The sequence below is a fragment of the Rhea pennata genome, chromosome 9 (assembly GCF_028389875.1).
Source record: "Rhea pennata isolate bPtePen1 chromosome 9, bPtePen1.pri, whole genome shotgun sequence".
Taxonomy (NCBI): Eukaryota; Metazoa; Chordata; class Aves; order Rheiformes; family Rheidae; genus Rhea; species Rhea pennata.
The window spans coordinates 20921980-20943984 of record NC_084671.1 but is presented as its reverse complement, the minus strand read 5'-3'; the positions used below and the strand labels follow the sequence as shown (position 1 = coordinate 20943984).

Sequence of the window (22005 nt, the reverse complement as noted above, 5' to 3'; positions counted from 1 at the left end):
CATCACCCTCCCCAAACCTGGCAGGGCAGAACATTTGCTGAACTATGAAGTTAAGTAGGGCAAGAAAATGGGAAGTCTCATCAGCAGTGTCAAAGGCCAGACTGTTTTAACAGTCTTCTGGAAATTGGAGAGCAAACTGCAAAGTTCTGGTAAACTTCATGAATTAGAGAACTTCCTGGTAAATTCTTCTGGCTGGAGAATAGCAAGTGTTAGAGAAAGGAAACGACAAATAACCACTGATGAAATAGGTTTAACGCTTTCAAATTACTTGCTGGCTCAAATGCTCCAAGGAGAGCTTGGCACAAGTTAACTCTACTCTGGAAAGCACAACATACAAATGTTTTCCTCCTTTCTGTATATGGTCTCATTTGATTTTCCTTTAAGTTTGGAAACTGCAATTGGGTTTCCTGAGCCCAAGCTTCCTTGGGTGCAGGTAAGAGACTGTAGGCAATGTAACCAGAGACTTTCATTCTCAAGGTCTATTCCAAAGATGTCCACCATCACTACTACTGCCCACCAGAAAAATCTCAAGTGATTTCCCTGGAACAACATATGTTATGCAGTTAGCCATATCTGGGCCACAGGCAACAAGAAGTTTAAGGTCTGTGTTAATCAATGTGACCCACTACAGATCCAATAGCCCTTTAAGAGAAGGCAGAATAATTTTCATGCAATATACCAAGATGCTTTTTTCCCTGTCTCATTCATTTCCTCCTCTCATAACCCAGGCAGTAAACTCTCAAGAAGCTTCATCTAGAAGTTACCGGGCTATTTGAAAATAACAGCTCCTCAGCCACCAATGGCCCTCCCAAACAGCACCTATCTAGTACTGCATCCACATTTGCATATTGAATGACATATGGATTTTCAAGTTTGTCTCACGAGACTCCAAAAGAGTAATTTACTCTAAATAGGATGCCCTGTCATCACACTATTCATTTTTCAATTCTCACTACAGCCTACTGTAATTCGTTGCTGATAAGATGCACTTAGGCTTTTTCCATCTAGCAAAAACACTAAAAATGAAGCCTGAGGTTCATGCTTAGTGCCTCTTCTCTGCCAAAGCTTAATTCCAAAGTATAATAATGAACTTCATATTGACTGTAAACCATCATTTAAAAGAAACTAAATAGGACCTTCAAAAAGACATTGTTTTCTTAGGAGACCAGCACAAAAAGATTTTTTTTTTTTTTTTTTTTTAAACTTTACTATCATGTTTTCAGCTTCAAACTAAGAAAACAAGCTAGTGGAAAAAAAAATACAAAGTAGTAAAGCAGAGTCATCTGGATCAGAATTCCCTTTTCCAAAAAAAAAAAAAAAAATATAGATCTAAATCTGCCAGAGAGTTGAGTACATTCAATTCAGCATCAGGATTAATCCCACTGAACTAAACTGTGCAAGAAGCCATTCAAGTTTAACCTTAGTCTATGCTTAGATGAGCAAGAGTTTACAAGCTCAGGCCCAAGACATTTTTAGCCTCTCTTCTCTCCTTTCATAAGTTTTTACTATTTTTTTTCCCCAGAAAGGGGAGATGAAGAAAATACAGTTTGTTTTTTTTTAAAAAAAAAAAAAAAAAAAAGATAATTAGTCTTTTATATAAGCTTTAGTCTCTAATTCTGCAGCACACAGGATTGCGGGGGGGGGGGGGGGGAGGGGGAGGGGAGGAAGAGACTTTTAGCATTTCTAAAAGTATCCTAGCACCTCTATTATGAAGCTGACAATAGAGATCCTCTGAGAAATGAAAATATTTAACAAAGGCAGCAGTGTCAAATATCAAAGGGTTATTTAGCACTAAAAACTTGTAACAAATAAAACACTTCTCCCCTTTGGAAAGGGGAAATCTTTAGTAAGTCAGCTAAAACTCCACTTTCTTTTCCAACAGGTTCTTACCCAGTATGCAGCCCAAAAGCAGACTTAACCAGAATTTTCTGTGCTTAACAAATTTGTCTTCGGCTAAAACTTCAGCCATTTTTCTCTCTTTAACGATGGTAGCCCAACTGCATTGTTTTGCAGTCAGCCATTCACATTTTGGTGGCCATCATGAGCCAATTCAAATGAAAGCGCCTACTGGAAAGTGTGTTTTGCCTTCTACCTATTATGGTAGTATTGTTTATTTCAGATCATGTAACTCCTGGCCTTGCAACCTGAAGCTCTGACTTCTTCATTAAATACCGCTGTCCTGCTACACCCTACAGGAGCTGCTAAGTACTGGCTTTACTTCACTTAGTCTGATCTCTAATTCAATTATGCATTCAACTAAACCCAAATGAAAAGCACAATATGGCTGGTCCTACCTTGGCATTCACCATTACGTTCTTCATAGCCAGCATTGCACAGACAGTTGCCAATGGGCACCAGCCATTCACCATCTGCCCCACAGTACATTTTTGGCACATCCTTTTCTTCCGAGTTGTTGACACAGGAGCCACGAACCTCCACCAGAGAGGAGGTATCAGCCCCAGTAATGGTGTCTGGAAACTGTGCCAGGTTACGAACTGTCAACGGGCACTTCTTATAGAAAACACGAACAGACACCAAAGCAATGCAGGCACCAACATCCTGAAAAGCCAAATAAAATCCTTTCTTGCTGAGAGGCCCCACATCCCGTATCTCTGTGTTCAGCTTCATGATCCTGTCACCAATGTCCACCTGGGTGAAGCTTTCATCAGCAGCAATGGTGTCAATCTTGGCAAACTGGCTCTCTCGAATAAAACGCTCCTTATCGTTGTTTGATTCATAGTAATAAAGGTTGAATGTCTCTTTGCAAGTTCCCATGACACCTGGCAGGCTATTACAGTCTCTTAGCGTGAACTTAATTTCAATATATACCCTTTGAGCCCCCTCACGGGGAATCCAATCAGTTCGCAACCAATTATTTTGGCTGGGCTCCATCACATTGCAAACCTGATAGGTGCGGATCGGAGTGTTTTTCTCATCCATAATGCTTACTTCCTCCCACTGTGAAGAGGGAAAGGGGAAGAAAAAAAAATACATCAGTATTAAAATGAATACCAGAGCTTCACAGCAGATTTAATCTGCCCTTCCACAGCTAACATTCAGTTTGAGTTCTCCCCCCTCTACCACTACAGAAAAACAAATAGAACAGACCAAGCCGTAGCCAGAACCTCAGCTATTTGGATCATAAGAGAGTCTGCTCAGGAGAAGATTCCCAGTCAGGTAAAACACCTCTGAAAGGCAACGTGTGTTTTAAAGGCCCGCTGAACTAGTACAAGAATACTTCATCGACTTGCTGTCTTTCTTTGCATTCCTACTCAGGCTAAAGGACTCTACTTAAACTAGGGCTGCACTGTAGCACTTCACAAACTCTTATAACAGCACAGATACTGTACTCTGCAGCAGGCAAAACAGGTAATGCATGAATCCAACTTCATACCTGTTGACATAAAACAGCAAGGTGCGTAACAGTCACACAAGCAGCATCAGACAGAGATAAAACAGCTTCATTTCCTTCATCTCTACCAAAGTTTTTACTATCATGTTACCCCTTATTACTTCCCTAAGCTTTCAACTATTTTCCTGGGCTAGCAATAGCCTAAACACAGCCAGGAAACAGTCTTCACTTTGGAGCTGAACAGAAATAGCTGCTTAATAATAACCAGGTCCTTAACTTCAGTGTGCTTTAGAGATGGAAGGACAGGTAAGGAGAAACACCACCTGTCTATCAGCAATACTGCCAGAACCTTCCTATTCCCACGTTCTTATTGGAAAGGGTGGGAAGAGAAGGACTACTATACATGTTGGCTTAGAGGAATTCTCAGGAAATAGGCAGTTAAATTTATATTCTAAATAAGCCCCAAGAGGCTGGAAGGTAGTAGCATGTTTTAAGACTCATACACCCCTCAATCAGTTTCAGGTATCTTTTTCTAAAGCAAAAGGAAACTACAGAACTTAAAAGCAATGCAATTATGGGGCAACAAAATTTCATGCAATTCAAGGAAGGTATGCAAAGAGATCCAGTCCTAAATGAGCAGTTCAGTGTGATGCACTTACAGAAGGAAGAGTTAAGCAACAGCTTGGAGGGGAAAAAAGTTAGAGATAATCATGTATGAGAGGAAGATTTACCACAGTGCTTTCCTGGAACAGAGGGGCAGGCCACAGAGGTTGTTAGGAAAAGGTATCTTCTCAGGGGGAAATAAATAAATAAATAAATAAATCATAGTGCTGCTGACTAAGAGAAATCTTCTGGGGGTGGGGACAATGTGTACTAGATAACAGCTACATACCATCTGGGATTGCAGGCTATACAGTGAAGCACACAAAAATTATCATTGAAAAATAATTGCAAGCTTAAAGAGACTTTCTAGAAGCGCATTTCAGAACTACTGAAGCTGTGGCTCTGATAAACAGAAGCACTCTCGATAATGATGAGCTTCATGTATAACATCCTGCATTCTTTTCACGAGTATTGCTCTTATGCAAGTGATCTTTATTTAAGGAGATTCCAGTTTAGCTGAACCTGTTCATAGAACAATAGTAGTTAGCACCATGAGTCACTAGAAGCAGAGGGAAAAAAAATACTATGTTTACTACCTAGAGAAAAGTGCAAATTAAGAAGGGGTGAGAAGGAAGAAAAATACTCAGCATGTTACTCCTTTTTCTAACGCTTTCCTTTTCTGTGAAAAGTCATTACCAGTGTAGAGCGTAACCTGGTGTTAGCAACACAGAGTTGTTTAATTTATAGCTGCCACAGAGCTAGTTTAATGTTACAGTATCATGTTTATGATGCATCACTTTTCATTCTGCTTACCTTCAAACTGCCTGCACTACCTATGTTGTACAGCATAAGAGAAAGGAAGAAGCAGAGGGAAACAATACTCGTCAATGGGATTTCCTTTACTATGTTTACACAACAGAGAATGAAGGACGCTACTTAAGATCTCATCAAGAGACCACTGAAGCCAATGGATAAACTATAACTAAATTCAGCAAGTTTTACATCAGGTTCTTAACAGACTCCTGAAAAACGTAAATACGTAGATCTGGTTTTCTTGCTGCATAAGCACATATACACAAAACAAGCCTAAGTGCATCTCACTGCCAGACCTGAAAATAATTACTGCTCCAATTTTCCAGCCGCTGCAAATGATTTGTAGCTCTAAGTACGTGGTCAAAGCTACAACCTTTTGCTTCCAACCTGAAATTAACTTTTATAATTCAACTCTTCCCATGGCTTAATGATGCAGAGTAAATCATTCTGGGCACAAAACCTGCTTTTCAACTGTGAAATACAGGAGTAAGTTATTATAAATATAATGTAATTCATTATTTCCTCCAGAGCTACTATATATTTGGTTACTGCTAAATGACTATGTTATCTCCAGTGCTTCTTACTCACACAAGCCTCACACCTCAAGAGCTGTCTGGTGTAGATCTATAGAGTTATCTTTTGTAATACACAATAAGGTGCACATAGTTAAAATGAAAAACATACTGGCACTGAAGAACAGAACCTTCATGGGAAGGCAGAAAGTACAAATTCTTTTTCTGCTGCGTGAAATACATCTGCAGCATATGAAGTTAAAATAAATGCTTTCCAAGCAGTCTATTTCAGAGATAGACCATGTACTCTTAAATTTTTCACTACTGGCTTAAAAATAGAACACACATATGCAGGTTTAGTGAAACTGGTCACGTCCACTATAAGACTATGCCTTTCCTTCTCAAACTTCCAAGGAGCTTTTGGAGAAGAAATGAGGCAAAGGAGGAAGTCAATAAGCATTATTAGTACACACCTCTCCTCTGGTCATTGGTTCTACTGACTTGTTAAAACTTGTCTTTTAGGCCATGTTTTAATATATGGTAGAGGTATCCCTCAGAAAAAAAACATATGAAAGATCCTATTTCAGAAACTGACCTTTCCAGGGTAGAGGATTAACAAGGAAGCCTGACTCTCACTGAGATACAGCTGTACCTTTCCACACTGTCAAAAGATGAGGGCAATTGCCTGCAATCAGCAGTGAATGTGCACTGTCTGCACTCTCAGAAGGCTGCCAATCACTTCCCCACTTTTTTAAATATTTAACTAAAAAAAAAAAAAAAAAAAAATCAGGGACAGCACAGGGTGCTTCGGCACAGCACATGCCAGGACTGTAGTCAAGTTCAGGCAGAAAAGCAATGGGGGAGCAAAACAATCCCCCATTCTCCCATGTTATGGTTATCCAGAGCTTATGCATAATGCATCACCAGCCAGCACATTCCTTCCACTCACTGCTGTTTCCTTAGCTCTGCATCTTCTCTCCTTTTTTTTTTTTTTTTTTTTTTTTTTTGGGGGGGGGGGGGGGGCATTCATAGGTTTCCTGAAGACTTGACTGCTTTATTGTGCACAGGTCCTGATCTTTCAGCACTTTTTTCCAATCAGTTTGACTTAGTTACTTTTATTTAAGCATACTAAGCTGCCCTATTATTTTAATATTAAAAGAATTTGAGAGGTTCTTAAGTTTAATGCACACTGCTGGCATTTTTTAGACAGTTCGTTTTATACAAAAAAAAAAAGGCTTTTCCTAGTTCTTTATTAAAAACAATCCCAGAGAACCTGATCCTGTGAATTACAACCTCCACCAGTTCTCAGCATCCTCCCGGGTTTCTCAGAGAGGCACTTGGTGCCCCGCAGGATGGGACAGAGCCGAGGGAGCGGCAAGCCGCCTATCCTCTAATAGGAAGCTAAACTAGCGGAGATACACTGCCTGCAGCTGACTAAGCAGAGTTGTCCTGTGCCCCGACCGAGGACCTGCGAATCCCTTAGCATCACAGCCAAGCAGCGAATTCGAGGAGCCTTCTCTCACAATCTTCTCTTACAAAAGAGGACATAAAAAAGAAATTCCGATTCACTGTTGAGCGCTGGGTGTCGTTCAGAGACCAGGGCACTTGACTTCTACATCCCGAGGAAGACCTGTCCCTTCTCACCAGAAGGTCCGGCTCGGATATTGCCCCTGCGCCTTCCTCCGGGAACAGGGCAGCGAGCGCTGATCAGCGCCCTGTCCGGACGGCGCCTGGGTGTAACAGCTACAGTCAGGAACGCCGGTTCAGCCGCCGGATCACGTTTCTTGCTGGTATTTCAGTTTTAAACAGGCACTTAAGCCCGTGCCTCAACCAGTCTCCCAGCTCTGAAGCCTCTTTTCTGCCCGTTCGGTTTCCAGAGCTTCCACGGCAGAACCGTGCGGAGGGAGTATCGAGTTTCCCAACAACGAGTAACCCACGGGGCGAGGCGCGGAAGCCCGAGCGCTCCCCGGCGGGACCGGCCTCCCCTCACCCTGCGGGGCAGGGAGCGGGTCGCGACTTACCCCTCCTTCCAGCGGGCTTGCTATCCACCCCAGCTCGCCCTGCACCGAGCGGGAATCCAGCAAGGTAACTGCGGAAGAGCCAGAGACGGAACGGGTTAGCGGCCGGGAGGGAGCGAGCGAGCGCGGGCGGCGGGAGCCGCTCACCTGCGCCCGCCGGAGCGCGCCCGGCGGCGCCGCGCACAGCGCCCGCGCGGCCCCGCTCGGGGCGCCCGCGCGCGTGTGCCCGCGCGTGGGGACGCGCGCCGGACACCCCGCGGGCGGAGCGCCTCGCCAGCCGACGCCGCGCAAACGCCGCTCCGCTCCGCGCGCGGCGCTGCCCGCGGGCGCCGAGCGCGGCGCCGGGGCCCGGCACGCCGCCAGCACGGCTGAGCCCCGCGGCCCGGCCGAGCGGCTCCCCGCAGCCGCCCCCCGCGCTCAGCGCCAAACTTCGGCGCCGGCGCCCCGCGGGCCCGCGCGCCGCCGCCCGGCCCCGCACCTTCGTTGGCGGGATACACCCGGGAGCCGGTGACGGCCCCGCAGACGCCGACGAGCAGCGGGACGAGGGCGCAGTACGACACGCCGGCCATGCCGCCGCCGCGCCGCGCCGCTCCGGCCGCCTCTATCCCAGTGGAATAACTGCCTACATGGGCAGCGCGGCGGGCCGTAGACATGGCCAAGGGGGCGGGGCGCCGCCTGCCCGTCAGCGCCGCCCGCCAATCAGCGCCGCCGGCACCGCCCCGGCCCGGCCGGGCCGCGAGGCGGGAGGGCGCGGCGCGGCGGCGCCGCAGCTCTGCCCCGCGCGCGGCACCGCCAGCGCCGAGCACTGGGCGGGGCGGGGGCGGGGCGGCGCCCGGCGGAGCGCCCCGGGGCCCCGCCCCGCCCCGCCCGCCTGGCCCCGCGCGCCGCGACCGTTAAACAACGGCGCCACCTGGCGGCCGCCCCCCTCCCCCCCCCCCCACACACACACACTCCGTTTCCTTCATTTTTTATCGCCGCCCGGAGGCAGCGCCGCTCGGGAAAGTTTCGTCGCCGCTGCGAGGTGTCGAGGAGGCTGGGGCAGCTTGCGGGGATTTTTTTTTTTATCCCCCTCCTTCATCCTCACAGTGAAAAATGCTTTGTGCTGATGTTGCTCCAAACTGAGAGTTTTCACAGCTGGGAACGGGGAGGATGAGGCCCTCCGTTTGCCACAAAGCGTTAATATTTTTAAGCACAACGGCAGCACCGTGGGGGAGGCTTAAGAAAAAGCAACAGAATAGGACTAACTCCTTTTTCCCCCTCCAAAACACGTGCAGCGAATATTAAAACAAATCCGTTCCCGCTGCAGTTGCCTCAAACCAGCACATCCTTCTTGGTTACGCGCAGCGAGTTAAGGAAAAAAGCCCCGCAGCAGATGAATAATCTGCGAAGCCAGGAGTCCGTAAATACTCGCTGGAAGGACAGACATAACAGCTCCTTTGAAGATGTTACGGTCTGTAGGACAAAATTCACATTTTTATACATTCTCTCTGAACATCGTAAGTTTCGTTAGTGGCCAAGGAGACCTACAAAGGCACACTCACTCATGTACGCCATATATATATATATATATATATATCCAGAATGTTTATATGCATATGCATGATTCAAAGCAGCTGTATACCAAATAAAAACAGTATTGGTTGATGTTTTTAAAGCAATGCAGTGAATATTTATTTTAACAAGATACAGCTAGCTGTAGCCCTGCTTTGCTTTGAATGCCTTGACCATGAGACTTTTAAAAAACCTCTACATGTGTATTTACAATAAATCTGTAGGTTTTAAAAGTCTTTAAGTCCTTAGTTTACTAGGCAGCATCACTGTGGTAAACAATGTTCTTTAAACCATATATACTTATAACTGTCTGGTGGCCTGTTCTTCGGTGGCTGCCTTTTAAAACAAACCATAAGAAAAGCTTCAGTGTAACTTAATTCCAGCACGACAGTTTGCAAAATGAGGCTATTTCTTGACCATATAAAACTGTAATTAATCACGGATTGTGAGATCAATTTTTTTACTACGCTTATGAATAACAATGACAACAACAGCAAGCATATGCTTTGCTTTTCTCTGAAAAGCTTTACAAACACTAACTAATTAAGAGCCTTCTGCTCTCAGGTACTAAAAGTATCTTTTTTTCCCCCTTTGAAGTATTTGGTGGAGCTGGCTTCATTTCTTTAAGATTAGCAAAGAGCAAATAAAAACCCTTCACGTTAGGCTGAAGGGGAGGCACCCCTGCCTTTAGCTCGTTTTCTGTGTGTAGGTGTCGCAGGCTGGGGACAAAATCCTGCTGGAGTGAGGAAGAGCTTGGGGCACACGGGAAGAAGAACCGGCTCTGTTTGGGGCCCCTCCGGTCACAGACTGTGGCAGCTGTGGGTGCTTCTGTGGCTCTGATTTTCAGCAGAGCACAGTACTAAAGCCAAGCTATATTCAGCCTGAAACAGCCAAGCCTAAAGGGCCGAAGCAAAGATAAACAGCCTGTGATGAAACATTCTCACTGCCTTCGGAGGCGCCAGGGACCCTCATCCTTTGCTCCCCAAAACGTCCTTTGAGTGCCACAGGAATACTGGAGGTTCATCCAGTGCCGGATGTTTGATTCCCCCCAGCAGGACATTTTCTGGGATAAAGGTGCAAGACCAAATCCTTAATGTCTTCATTCCGAATATTTTGGCTTTAAGAAATCAAATCCAGACTTAAAAAGTTTTTCTTCTGCATGATGTACAACGATATTAACTTTTGTTTATGCGCAGAACTCCTGTAGATGTTAGATTATTTAGAAAAAATATTTTGAAGAGATCTTGAAGTTTGACTAACAATTCTGTGCAAAAGGAAAAATGCCTGCTTTCTGCTTAAATTACTCTTAACTTTTCCCAAATTCAAATATCTGTAGAAAAGTATTTTCAAACAAATCCATAAATCCCCCCCCTTTTTTTTTCCAAAGAAAGAAAGATAGAGTATCTTCTGTGTGCTTAAATGTTAGTCTAAGATCTAGATAGGATACAGTTGGGGTTTTTTAAATGGCTTTAAAAATGTTTATTAACACAGGCTTTACAATGTGGTTTCTGTAGTCAAAATCTCAGATTGTTTTCCTTTGCTCTGGACATTCATTTTGGAACACCCACTAGCAAAACCTTAAAGATAACTCAGCAGTGGTATCTATCTGGTGTACTTTCTTCTTTCTGTAGAAAATAAATCTTTTAAGTGGTTGTTCAGATAATGGGAGTTTGAAAATAGTGTAACAAAGTCACTGCAACTGTTAAAACTTGTACTTCCTGAGCTTAATTATCTACAAGAATTCTTGGCCTAATGAGGAGGAAGAAAAGGATTAGTTCTTTTTTTATTATTTACCCAAAAATACAGGCAGTACTCAATTAAAGCAATCTGAGTGTTTTTGTTTTCAGGTCTTTGATTCATCTCTTAGATCCACTATAAGTCAGAGTAAACCTTTTTATGAGAACAGCAGAGCATCAAAAATCATCTGATTTTAATTGAGATAATTTTTGTAGTAACGCCAGAAAAATCAGTTTGCCATAAAAATTTTGAAATACTTTTAAACCTTTAACATATTTCCATTAATATGATTTTATTTGTTATTTTTCATATAAAATAAACACAGACAATATAAAAAGGGACTGTAAATATAAGACACTAAAAGGTTCACCATTCTACCAACTCCACTACATTTTGGCTGTAAGAAAAGGGTTTTTTTAAAAAAGCTTTGCCAAAATAATCATGATTTCTTTACTTTGGTGTCATTCCAACAGATTGTAAAAGCTCAGCTTGGTTTTAACAGATGTCATGGATACTTGAACTAAATTCTCAGCCTCACTAAAGTAACTCACGTTACAACAAAGTACCTGACATCAGAATTTATTCATTAAAATTTTCTTACAGCTGTTGGATCTATTACATTTTTCTTAACTGACTATTAACTGAACAGTCTGCTCTGTTGCCAACCCGCTTGGTTATATTACTGTAACTCACTATCAGAAGTCATTCAGCTTTGATGGGAACTAATCATGTTTGCACCATAATCAAGTTTACACCATTTAAACGGTCAATTTAATGCGGCTCGAAAAAGCACAGCCAGGTTTTTTTGTATTTGTCTCAGATCTTGTATTTGTTTCAGATTCTCAGTGAAATGATTTTCACTTGCAGCACACGCTGTAATAATTATGACAATGTGTTAAATGTTTGATCCTGTCTACTTCATAAAGGTCAACCACAGCTGAATTATTTCGAGGACTACTTACAGGACTCAAATGACACAGACAAACATGCACATGAGCACACATACACAGTGTTTTTAAGAAACTATAAATCACTTAGAAGTGTATCAACTGAACAATTATATTTCATTTTCATTTACAATTTTTCTTATATTTAAAAAACACTGGAATACACAAGTATACAGATAGATGAGCATTTGCATATGTGGTTTGTCTTCAATGTATTTCTGTACTTAATATCATTTCCAAATACACATTTTGAATCACATTAAAAGTGTCTCTCACTTGCACACACATATGTACATGTAGCTGCCTTACATTTTGCCCTTTTTACAATCCAAATATTCATAACTTAAATATATTAGAGACCCAGAAAGGCTTGTGATTTTGTATTAACATTCTGTTCTATTTTTACTTAATCTTTTCATTCCACATTTTTCTATGTCCACCTACTCATGCCCGTCCATCTCCCCAGAAGCTTTTTGCTGTCAGTCAAGTGACAACCTCAGTAGGAGGCTCTCTGTGTTCACGGGCCTCCTGAGGCCCAGCGCTACATTTAGAAGGGAGAAAAAAAAAGAGGAGGAAAAAGAAGAAGCTGGGCGGGGGGAGGAAGCACAGGATCTTCCTTTAGTATGCAATTCTACAGTCTGCAGAAAAAAATTCACCGACCTCCTCCAAAAAGCCCTCTCCCACAAAAACGTTAGCCCACTTACTCCACTCCCACACACCTTACACTATGCTCAGCTATTTGGAAAAGAATGTAAAATAACCCTTGGAAGTTTAACACACACAGTCTCATTGTCAAAAGGAATCGCATGCCAAAGGTGCACCTTTATCAGGGAAGGCACCAGGGAATGACTGTAGTTTACTTCCCAGTACAAGTGTTCAGATGTGCCTAGCTTTTCCTTTCTTGGATTTACTGATTCTTAATGGACCTGTGAGTATTAAATATTTGCTGATAAATTACTTGATGAAATTTATTGTTAGTTGAGAATAGCTGTTGGTTATTTGATATAAGCAAGATTTCATTTCTCAGGTCACGCTTATGTTTAGCTGAAGCTACAGTCTGTAATACGAAAGGCTATACCAGAAGAAAATCCATGGAAAGATAATATGCATTTCTACAAGCATCAGGCTAGTAGAATGATTTTGTTTCATTTGGCGTTAACAGGAATTTTGCTGCTGACCTCAGTAAGAAAAGGATCAGACTAACAGCTCATTTGAAAAACCAGTCTGCAAAAAAGTGAGCTTTAGGCACTGCAGATTATTTACAGTTCATCATGATCATAATCACAATAGTTTTATATTTATTATTGCCTTTATACTGATCACAGGAACTCTGACAATGTATTTATTCTGGCTAGGCATATCTAATGACTTGACAATATATAGAGAGACAGACAGATTTTTTGCTTCTTTAACCAAGACTGCTGTAGAAAATTAGAAAAGTGTAAATGAATTATAACAGGATTTTAATGAAAACTGAAGTAGTAGCTTCTATTACACTGCTCATTACAACACAGATTTCATAATTAGTCTAGAATTTGTAATATACCCTGATGAGGTCCCAGAAAGGAAATCCTATCACCAAAAATATTTACAAAGACAGGAGTGTTTCTGATGCTGTTCTATGCTTCCTAATATAAACAAACCTTAAAGGTTACTGTGAAAAGGCAACATGCAAAAAGCAATACAGACCTAGCAAAGCAAAAAATTACGCTAGAATGTCAAACCAAGTATTGCAGCATTTCACATACCCTAAGCAGATTGCATATAATAACTACAAGCACCCACCTCTACTCCATATCTGTAAGCTTAGTTCACTGTGGCTATCAGCCTTGTTAAGACCAACAGGGAAGCTGCAATCTGTAGGTTTTTTGATCTAAAAATGTGGCCAATAAAGCAGTGCAAATAACTGTATAACCGTGCAGGTTGTTTGCAGTGCTAGCACAGATGCTTGGCAACCCAGCAAGGAATGCATGTGCTTACCTTTCATTTAAAGGTTATTTTAAGCTGTGGAGGTTAACAGATACCTTAATTATTACAAAATGCTTTTGAATATCATTGGCTTTGTACTACCAGTCCTTAGCTGCTGCACATCTTACTCCTTTGTGATCATCTGGGAGTAGCGTCAGCTCCCAGAACAGAAAAGTTACTAGGATGAAGACGTAGGACTTGCGTGTGATGGCCTTGCTCGCGCTGGCAAGCAGTAATTCATGGGAGGAGCGCTGTTGGCATCAACAACAGGAAAGGCTACCAGCCAGAGGGGAGGTTGCACAGACAGACTCCTCGTAAGTAATCCTTGGAGCGTTTGCAAGAGACCGTGCTCAATTAATACAGAAACAAATGTAAGTGAAATAGCCCATGCCAAAAATTGTAGGGAATCTGTTTGTAGTGATTTCATAGGAGCCTTAGTTAAATTTGAAGGGTAAAGCTGAAATCTAAGTGCACAGAATTGCAAACTACATCCAGATTTCTTTAAAAGCACACACCCATCTTTTTGCAGTGGGGTACAAGATTTAGTCAGACAAGCTTAGTTTCCTCTTTCAAACATAAGGTCATGGTTTAAGATTTCTGAAATAGATTCTGGCCTGTGCTCAGGTAAAGTAGAATTTTATGGTATAAATAGCGCTGAGCTACTTAGCTTTAGTAGATAAGCAGCACTGGGCCCTTCATGTACATTTAGAATAAATCTAAAGTTAATCTAAAATTAGTATCAATGAAAAACTGTTTTCCTGACTTGTTTTCATACTGAAATCTTAAATTTTCTGACATTATTTACTGCAGGACTTACTAAAAAGATGGATGAAGTATTACTATTATCAAGCCATCACATTTTCTACAGACAAAAACAATTTAAGTACACAGTGCACTAATTTGACTTTTTGGTAAAATAATCTAAAGACTAGACCGTCTGCATTCTCATTCATGTTTTTTCTGCATGTTCAGAGTCAGTGATCTTCCCACAGATTATTTATGCAATGATAGTACCAATCAAACTGCACCTGAGACAGGTTCTCTATAGAGCACTGAAGATTCCTGGCACTTCGGGTATGAGTGTAAATCCTCATTAAGTCAGATTAAACCATTCTATCTATCTGAGATAGTCCACCCATTATTATGAACAAAATATTTGGAATCATAGAGAAAAGAATTGTTTCTGTGTCTAAAGTAAGAAATAAAATCAACTCCCCTCTCCTTCCTTTTTGCATGTGCTATTTTTTCCATGATAGGGCAGAGGAAGATTCTTTATCTTCCTTTAGAATGAAATACAAAACCTTGCTTTGTGTTTCCTAAAAAGTGGAAAGCATCTGTGCAATTTTTCCACATATGCAAGAGCAACTGACATATTCACAGGATAAGAGAATGATTAAGATTGGCAACTTATGTCTGAGAGCGGGGCTATGCTCTGAACTCTGTGCCCGAGACCTTCAACAGCCATGAAAGCCAAACTTCTGAAGCTGGATGTAGGTGATTATCTCACATGCTCACCTTTAAAACAGAGGTGCTGAATAAATACTGAGTCAGAGAGATCCACAAACAGCCAGTGCCTATTGCTCTGTTCTTGCAGAGAATATGGAGATGTAGTTTCATTCATTAATACTTGTAAAGCACTATGAGACCTTATTCCTGTGGTCTATAGGGTGGCCAGCCGTAAAGTAGTAATCCTGAGCTTACCTCAGAATCTGAAGCATTGTCTACATTTCTCCATCCTTGTAACAGGGAACCTGTAGATACCAAAGAATGGTTGTTTATTATCTAATAGAAGGTTTGTGTTATTTTAGGGGAACTACTAGCTGCAGAAACTGAGTATATGCATGTGCCTGTATTGTAGCTCAATATTTGCATTGATTTTGTGGAAGAAAAATATTGCAAATTCTGAGTTAACTTTGTAGGAAGCAAAATAAAGGATAGAAAAATGAAAATCTGCAAGGGGGACCATGGAAAAAATTTGCTTTTATGACAAACAAATGGCAGCCGTTATTTTCCTCAGTACGGTCACAGATCTTGGAAGAGTTCAGAGAATAAAGTAATGTTTGTTGTGCTGGGCCACAATGTCACTTGCTATTTCCTTATTCTTTATTTATTTATACACATCTGCCAGGTCTTATCATACACCAAAACATTCTTGTATAGCATCTAGCACAACCAGGTCCCAACCCACTATCAGGCATCCTAGCCATTGCTGTAGCATTAGAGCAAAAGACGTGCCCCAGTCTGTACCTGTGTCCTGCTGACTTTGGCTTTTCCATGGGGATTAAGTGCATTCAAAGAACTTTTCGGATTCATAAGATACAGTTCCTCATATTTCATACACAAATGGCTTCAACAAACAATTCCTCTTTGGCTGCAACTACTTTTTGTCAAGTCCCATTCCCCTCTGATCTTTCCCTCAACAGTAACCATCTCAATCTTTTAATGGAAGCCAGCCCCAAAACCGGAGGGTATTATCTTGTGTACAGGTGTGCAATAGCAATAAAGAGCAGGAACACATCTTGGTGGATTCTGCCTCAAGGCTAGGTTTCCATTAGAAATGGCTCATTGGTATTGCTTTACTGAGACAGTCTATTTTCAGACTTTGCTAATACTTACGCAGCTGATACTTCCAACAGATTTTTTTTTTTTTTTTTGCAAATGCTTCTTCCTGCAGTATCCTGGGGAAAACAGCAAAGATACTACTTTCAGAGAGAAATGTACAAACACTACAGCTTTTACTGAAAAAAGAATGCCACCCTTCTCCTCAGAGAAGGAGGATGCCACCCTCCTCCTCTGCCTGTCACCATTAGTAACCTTCAGCCACATTATCACACTGTTTCTGATGTAAACTAAAATTAGCAGTGAACATCTTGATTAACCTTCCTGAACAATGGGTTAAGTCTAAGGAAGAGTGTGACTCTATGCCATGAGCCGCTGAGATCTCTTGGCTCTCATTTCAAGGGTTGCACAATACCAGGAAAATGGAAAATAATCATTTGCAGCATGTCGGAAATAAAGACAACGGATTATGGGTAATTTTATTGGCCTGTCTGTACTAGTCAGAGAGGTTTTCTATGCAGAAAGCAGCAGAAAAGAATGCTTCTTCACAAATGTAGCACGCACAGTAAAATCTGTATGTTTTTTCTTTCCTTAATTATTATCTGAAACTTTCATCAAAGTATATCTTTGGAATAGATCAGAGGATAAGACAATGAAGATCTGTTTAAGTTTCACCCACCATTCCAAAATATCCAAAAATGCCAGTAAGATGCTCAAATAAAAAGTTGTAAAAGTAAAATAGACTCCTAGTGGTGACATCTATTAGCATAAGGATTATTCACACATCTCTAGAGTTTTCCAAAAAGTGCCATAACGGCTTCCTATCCAAAGCCAGCTCAGCCTAATATCCCTCCTTGGCTAAATCTACATATAAACCATGTTTATATATTTTGTTGGCACTAAGAAATCCACATGCTTGCCTTGACATGGAAACAAAAAGAGATTCACAGGGAATTTAAAAATGTGTATACTAAGGAGCCAGTTTAAACTGACCTTGGGATTAGCAAAATATTTTTTGTGAAGCAGAACACAATTGCCAGTGCATAATAATATTCAGCAGAATACATTTCTGCTGAAAGTGTCTTTATCATTTGATACAAGACACAGTTTAAGAGGTTACCAGTGTTATCTGGTCGTCTGTAATAGAATAATTTGTGTTCTGGGTAAAATGACTTGGTTTAAATATGAACACAAACACACACACAAACATGTACAAAACTGGAATAAACCTGCTTCCAGGTACATGGATGGGAGAAAACCCAAGGGGGACCCATAGAAACCGTGCTGTAAACCAAAACAGAGGCTGTAAAGTTCTTCCAAACTTGTTCCCAACCACATCACTCTCTATCTTCCTCATGCCTCTCAGGTGGCCTGTGTAGACCACCTACAAATTCAGCTTCGCTAACAGCATTATGTACAAAACCTGGGTTTTTTTCCATTCGTATTAGGTTAAGAAGTCAGCTCACACCAATGGAATTGCACCCGTAATGATGTGAGATTTAATGCTAGCAGCTTCACACCCCATGCAGAAATACCACGATGGTTTCATTACACAGGGAATTTCCTACAGCCCATAAACTGATGAAAAAAACTTCACTTTATCTAAGGACTGCAACTATATTTATACCATTGAGAATGAATCCATTAGAACTCTATGTTTCCATAGGCTGAGCATAATTAGAAGAAACTTAAGTTGATTTGGTGGAGAATTACCAATATATTAATGAAATTAAATATAAAAAGAGAGCATCTAGCTCAACGTGAATGTATTATGTTTGTGAGTGACAATGATTTTCTCCTGGAATTAAAATTCATTTTAAACTGTTCTCTAAATAAAACATTGTTTAAAATGTAGCCTCTCCTTAAGAGTCTCACACTCACATGGAGCTTTCAGAAACAATCATTGCACCTCAAAAAGCACTGTAGGATTTTCAGACTAGAGTTATCTGATAACATGTTAGCTGGCTGCTTTGTTATTTTGACTGTCAATGTTAAACACTTGGAAACAACCTAAAAGGGAAGTTCCCTGGAAAGAAGCTTCCCTGTAAAGCCCATTTTCCAAAACCTTTCTATTTGTTATTTAGGACCCCATGAAGATGTACGCATACCTACCCATCTGTAGACACATTTATTTTTACATGTTTTTGAATGCGTATCTCTCAGTGTCATAGGGTTTTCATAAATAAATCAACCTACTTAGTTCTGCATGCTTTGAATAACAAGTTAGCCAGCAGATGGATACATATTTAATTAGGAAGGCAGTCAATGCCCTTTGGTTTGAAAACTCTCATTTCACTTAAAAAAAAAACAGAAAGTAATCAAATTAAATCCAAAATTGCAGTGGGACAGCATAGTAGTTTTATTCTGCATGTAGCTGCAAAACAGCTTTAAGCCCAGCCTGTGTGACAAGGTTGAACAAATGCAATATTTTATATCAAGGGAACATCAAAGTGAAGTACTTAAGAATCCTTTAAGAATACGTTGTAAACAATATGTATTTTTCAATAACACATGTGGTTACTTATGCAATCTTCTCACTTGAGTAAGACTCTCTGATCTTAATTCATTTGCTGTGTTGCCTTTGCAATCTCTCAAGCAAAATATTTTTAAGCAGTAACTTTTAATTTACATAATCAGACGTACTTTCTTGAAAAACATGGAAGAAACTCATAATCAACATCATCTTGTACTGCTTAAATTATCCACAAAAAGAAACTTCAGCAGTTCCAGTTAACTTCTTCCCACAAAGAGGTCTTCAGTTTTGGACTAGGAAAAAAAATAGCATGACTGATACCCGCCTTATCCGTACTAAGCTTTCCACAAACTTTCAAACTTTACTGGGTTCAGAAACTCCAGATTTATACTTGGGAAGCCCTGAAAGAGACCTCAATACACTGAGGACTTCTAGGACACCTTGCTGTCAGCAGGGCACCAGGTTGGCCTGGATCTGTCTCCTTAATGTCCTCACCCTGACCCTACTTGATAAACTTTCCCCATTAACCCATGTTAGCCAAAACAAGGCCTTGGGTGTCTATTTAATTCTTTTTCCCACAACAGTTTGGAAATTATCCTGTGGCCCAAGCAGCCTTCTTTCTTTCTTCTCAGCTGGGATTTGAAATGAACCAAATGAAATAAATGGTGAAATCTAGGAGCCTGGTGAATGCGACAACCCTGGCCTTCACACTTCTTCACAGATGACAGAAAAGACTGCTACTTCTTTGGGAGACTGGGAGACATGACGGGAATTCTGATTCCCAGGATAGCATTAATACTTCTACTCCCTCTTTCAAGAACGAGAGGTGACCCAGAGGCAGAATAATCCAACAGAAAATTGAGAACATCTCGGTGTGGCCAAGTAGTCCAGAAGACTGTCCTTTGAATTAAAAGGTTTCACTGACCATAAGCAAGCCTTGATTGGCTGCCTTCTGCTTGGCTAAAACCATCAGTGTGACAGATTGTGTGTATGCACAGACTCCAGCGTGCAGCTCTTCCATGCACAGAGGCCCAAGACTTTCAGAAGAACTCAGGAGCGCATGTGAGGGTCTTACTTTGTACTGAAGCAACAAAATAAGGCTTTTTGGATCCTTATTCAGTTTTACACTTACAAAAGAAAAGTTTTTAAAAAAAAAAAATCACAAAATAAGAGTAGAGAAAAACACCAGACAGAAAAATCTGATACTTAAACAATATAGCTTAAAAATAAATGGACCAGATTTAATCTTGGATTTCACTTCCTTGGATTTCACGAGACAACACCTGAGACGAATTTTTTCCATTTTACTTCAGCATGCTTTTTTCCCTGCATGTGCTTATGGAAAAATAATGACAAGTTTCCCATATGTTAAATAATGAAATTTAGTTCTATCATTTCTTTCTATCCCTTTACAGTTCTTTTCGAATGACTAAACGGAAAATACTATATCTCTAGAGCTCACTGGAAAAGAAATAAAGGTCTGATTCTCATCCCACTTTTATGGGGTTTTGTGCTGGTTTAACTGTACTGTTTTCAAGAAAATTACTTCAGATTTGTGCCATTACTTAGGTCAGAGTCTAGACTTCATTGCACCCTGAAAACACCTAGCTCTGCTAAAAGGTTCAGGATTATGCTCAGAGTTTTACATTCTGGAGTCTAACTGCATTTGTGTAGAATAACTTTTATTAAAGAGCAGATACCAAGTACAAAGACAATAATTATTTGAAACTTTAGGATATAACACTTGCACACTGCTCTACATGGACCACGATGCTTCAAAACTGTAGAGCAGGAAATAAAGTTTCTCTTATATCTGGTAGGACTCTTATTTGAAATGAAAATATTGTAAAATTGAGAATATTACAAGGGCATGTTGAAGCCAAGAGGTATTGTTTGGATATTCTTTTTAGCTGACAGCTTTGTCCTGTGCTACAATTTTCCTTGCACTAGTTTAATGTACATGTCGCAATCAAGAGGGGAGGAATATGCTGTAATTTCACAGTTGCTGCTGATGAGAACTTGCCTACACTTTTAGAAAATTTTTAAATTTAACTATGGGCTATCCAATGTCCTTGTGCACCCTGAACTTCCGCTCCCACGTTTCATTCTGCTCCCATGTATAGCACCAGTAAATGGGGGGTTCCCCAGTCAACCACTAGTAACAGAGCTCTGTGCACTGGAAGGCTGGTGAATGAGAGAGTACAACTAGTCCCATTGACCATTTTTGGTGTACGAAGGCTGAAAAAATGGGATGAAAACATCCTTGTTATATTCCAGCTTTAACAAGCTCAATTTGTCAAGACGAAGAATAATGTAGCTTGAATCATTTGCATACAGACATTTTTTGTGTTAGGGTTTGGAGCCCTGTCACGCAGAACGTGTCTAGACCATCTATGTGGCATTTTTCTAACTTAGACGAGTAAAGCCCACAGTCATAGCTTTACTACTTTGAACAGTTTCTTGGTAGGATTTACACAGTGGGTAGCTCATGTTTCTTTTCATATGCACCAGCAGAAAGATGGAGCCTTTCTATTGAAACTAAGGGATTTATACCAGATCAATACTGCAGTAAGTCAAAGGAGAATTATGCTTGCTCCGTTTAAGAGAACTGCTAGACCACTGTTTTGAACTGTAAAAAGAATCTGAGTAAATTTCAAATCCCTGCTTTTTGTGCTTATCCTGGAACCCTATTCTGATCTCCCCTACTGGATCCTCTTTCAAGTAAAAGTGTGCAAAAGCCTGGGAACAAACACAACGCTATTGCTTAATTTTGTCTGCCTTTCATTAACATTTATATGAGTTTATGCCATGCCTTTTACTGTTTTCCAGCTGATAAATGTTTTTTTAATATTGTGCACAGATCATTTTGCTTATAATCAAGGAAGGGAAATTAAGTTTAACATCTGAGCACTTTAGGCAAAAATGTCAGGCGTGGACCAGATGACCACATGAGAGTTGCAGACTCTCTTTGTGCCCCAGATTGGCTGGTATTGTTTTGATGCTCTTGCGCTGGAGCAATAGCACTAACGTAATTATGAGATCAAGCAACATCTGGCGGAGTTGGCACCCAGCTCACAATCGATTGTTAGTTCGGGTCAAAGGATGAATGCGCCTTAAGTGCACGTTAGGGTGCGCAATCATAAAGCTTGCATTAGCGCGGAAGGAGGAATAGCGGCATTCTTGAGTTTCATCACCCACCAAAATTGACGGCCCACAAAAGAGCAGGGGCAGAACACACAAAAGTGATGATGCCAGAGAGACTGATGCGCCGCGGGCGGTATTTGACATCTTCTGGCCGTGGGCTGTTGTGTGTTGTGATTTATGTCACCGTAATGATTGATTACTTTCAGATCATTCCATTCTACCATATCTCTGAGAATTTCCCCCTTCTTCAAACATCTTTTTGTTCCTCAAGCCCTAGGCTGCAGATGGCATCAACCCACGCATCTCCATTGTTTGAAGCCTAGAAGAA

General features: G+C 41.2%; 1 protein-coding gene across 9 annotated transcripts in view; it reads right to left on the bottom strand.

The window, feature by feature from the left end:
- EPHA4 (EPH receptor A4) overlaps positions 1-22005 on the bottom strand; it is a 270547-nt gene that overhangs the window by 98675 nt on the left and 149867 nt on the right. For all 9 annotated transcript variants that reach the window (XM_062582330.1, XM_062582326.1, XM_062582327.1 and 6 more), the window contains 4 exons: positions 16118-16179; positions 15203-15252; positions 7302-7369; positions 2295-2958 (listed from right to left, as the gene is read on the bottom strand). In XM_062582330.1, coding sequence (XP_062438314.1) covers positions 2295-2940 — 646 coding nt within the window. In that variant the 5' untranslated portion in view covers positions 2941-2958; positions 7302-7369; positions 15203-15252; positions 16118-16179. The remainder of the gene's footprint in view (positions 1-2294; positions 2959-7301; positions 7370-15202; positions 15253-16117; positions 16180-22005) is intronic.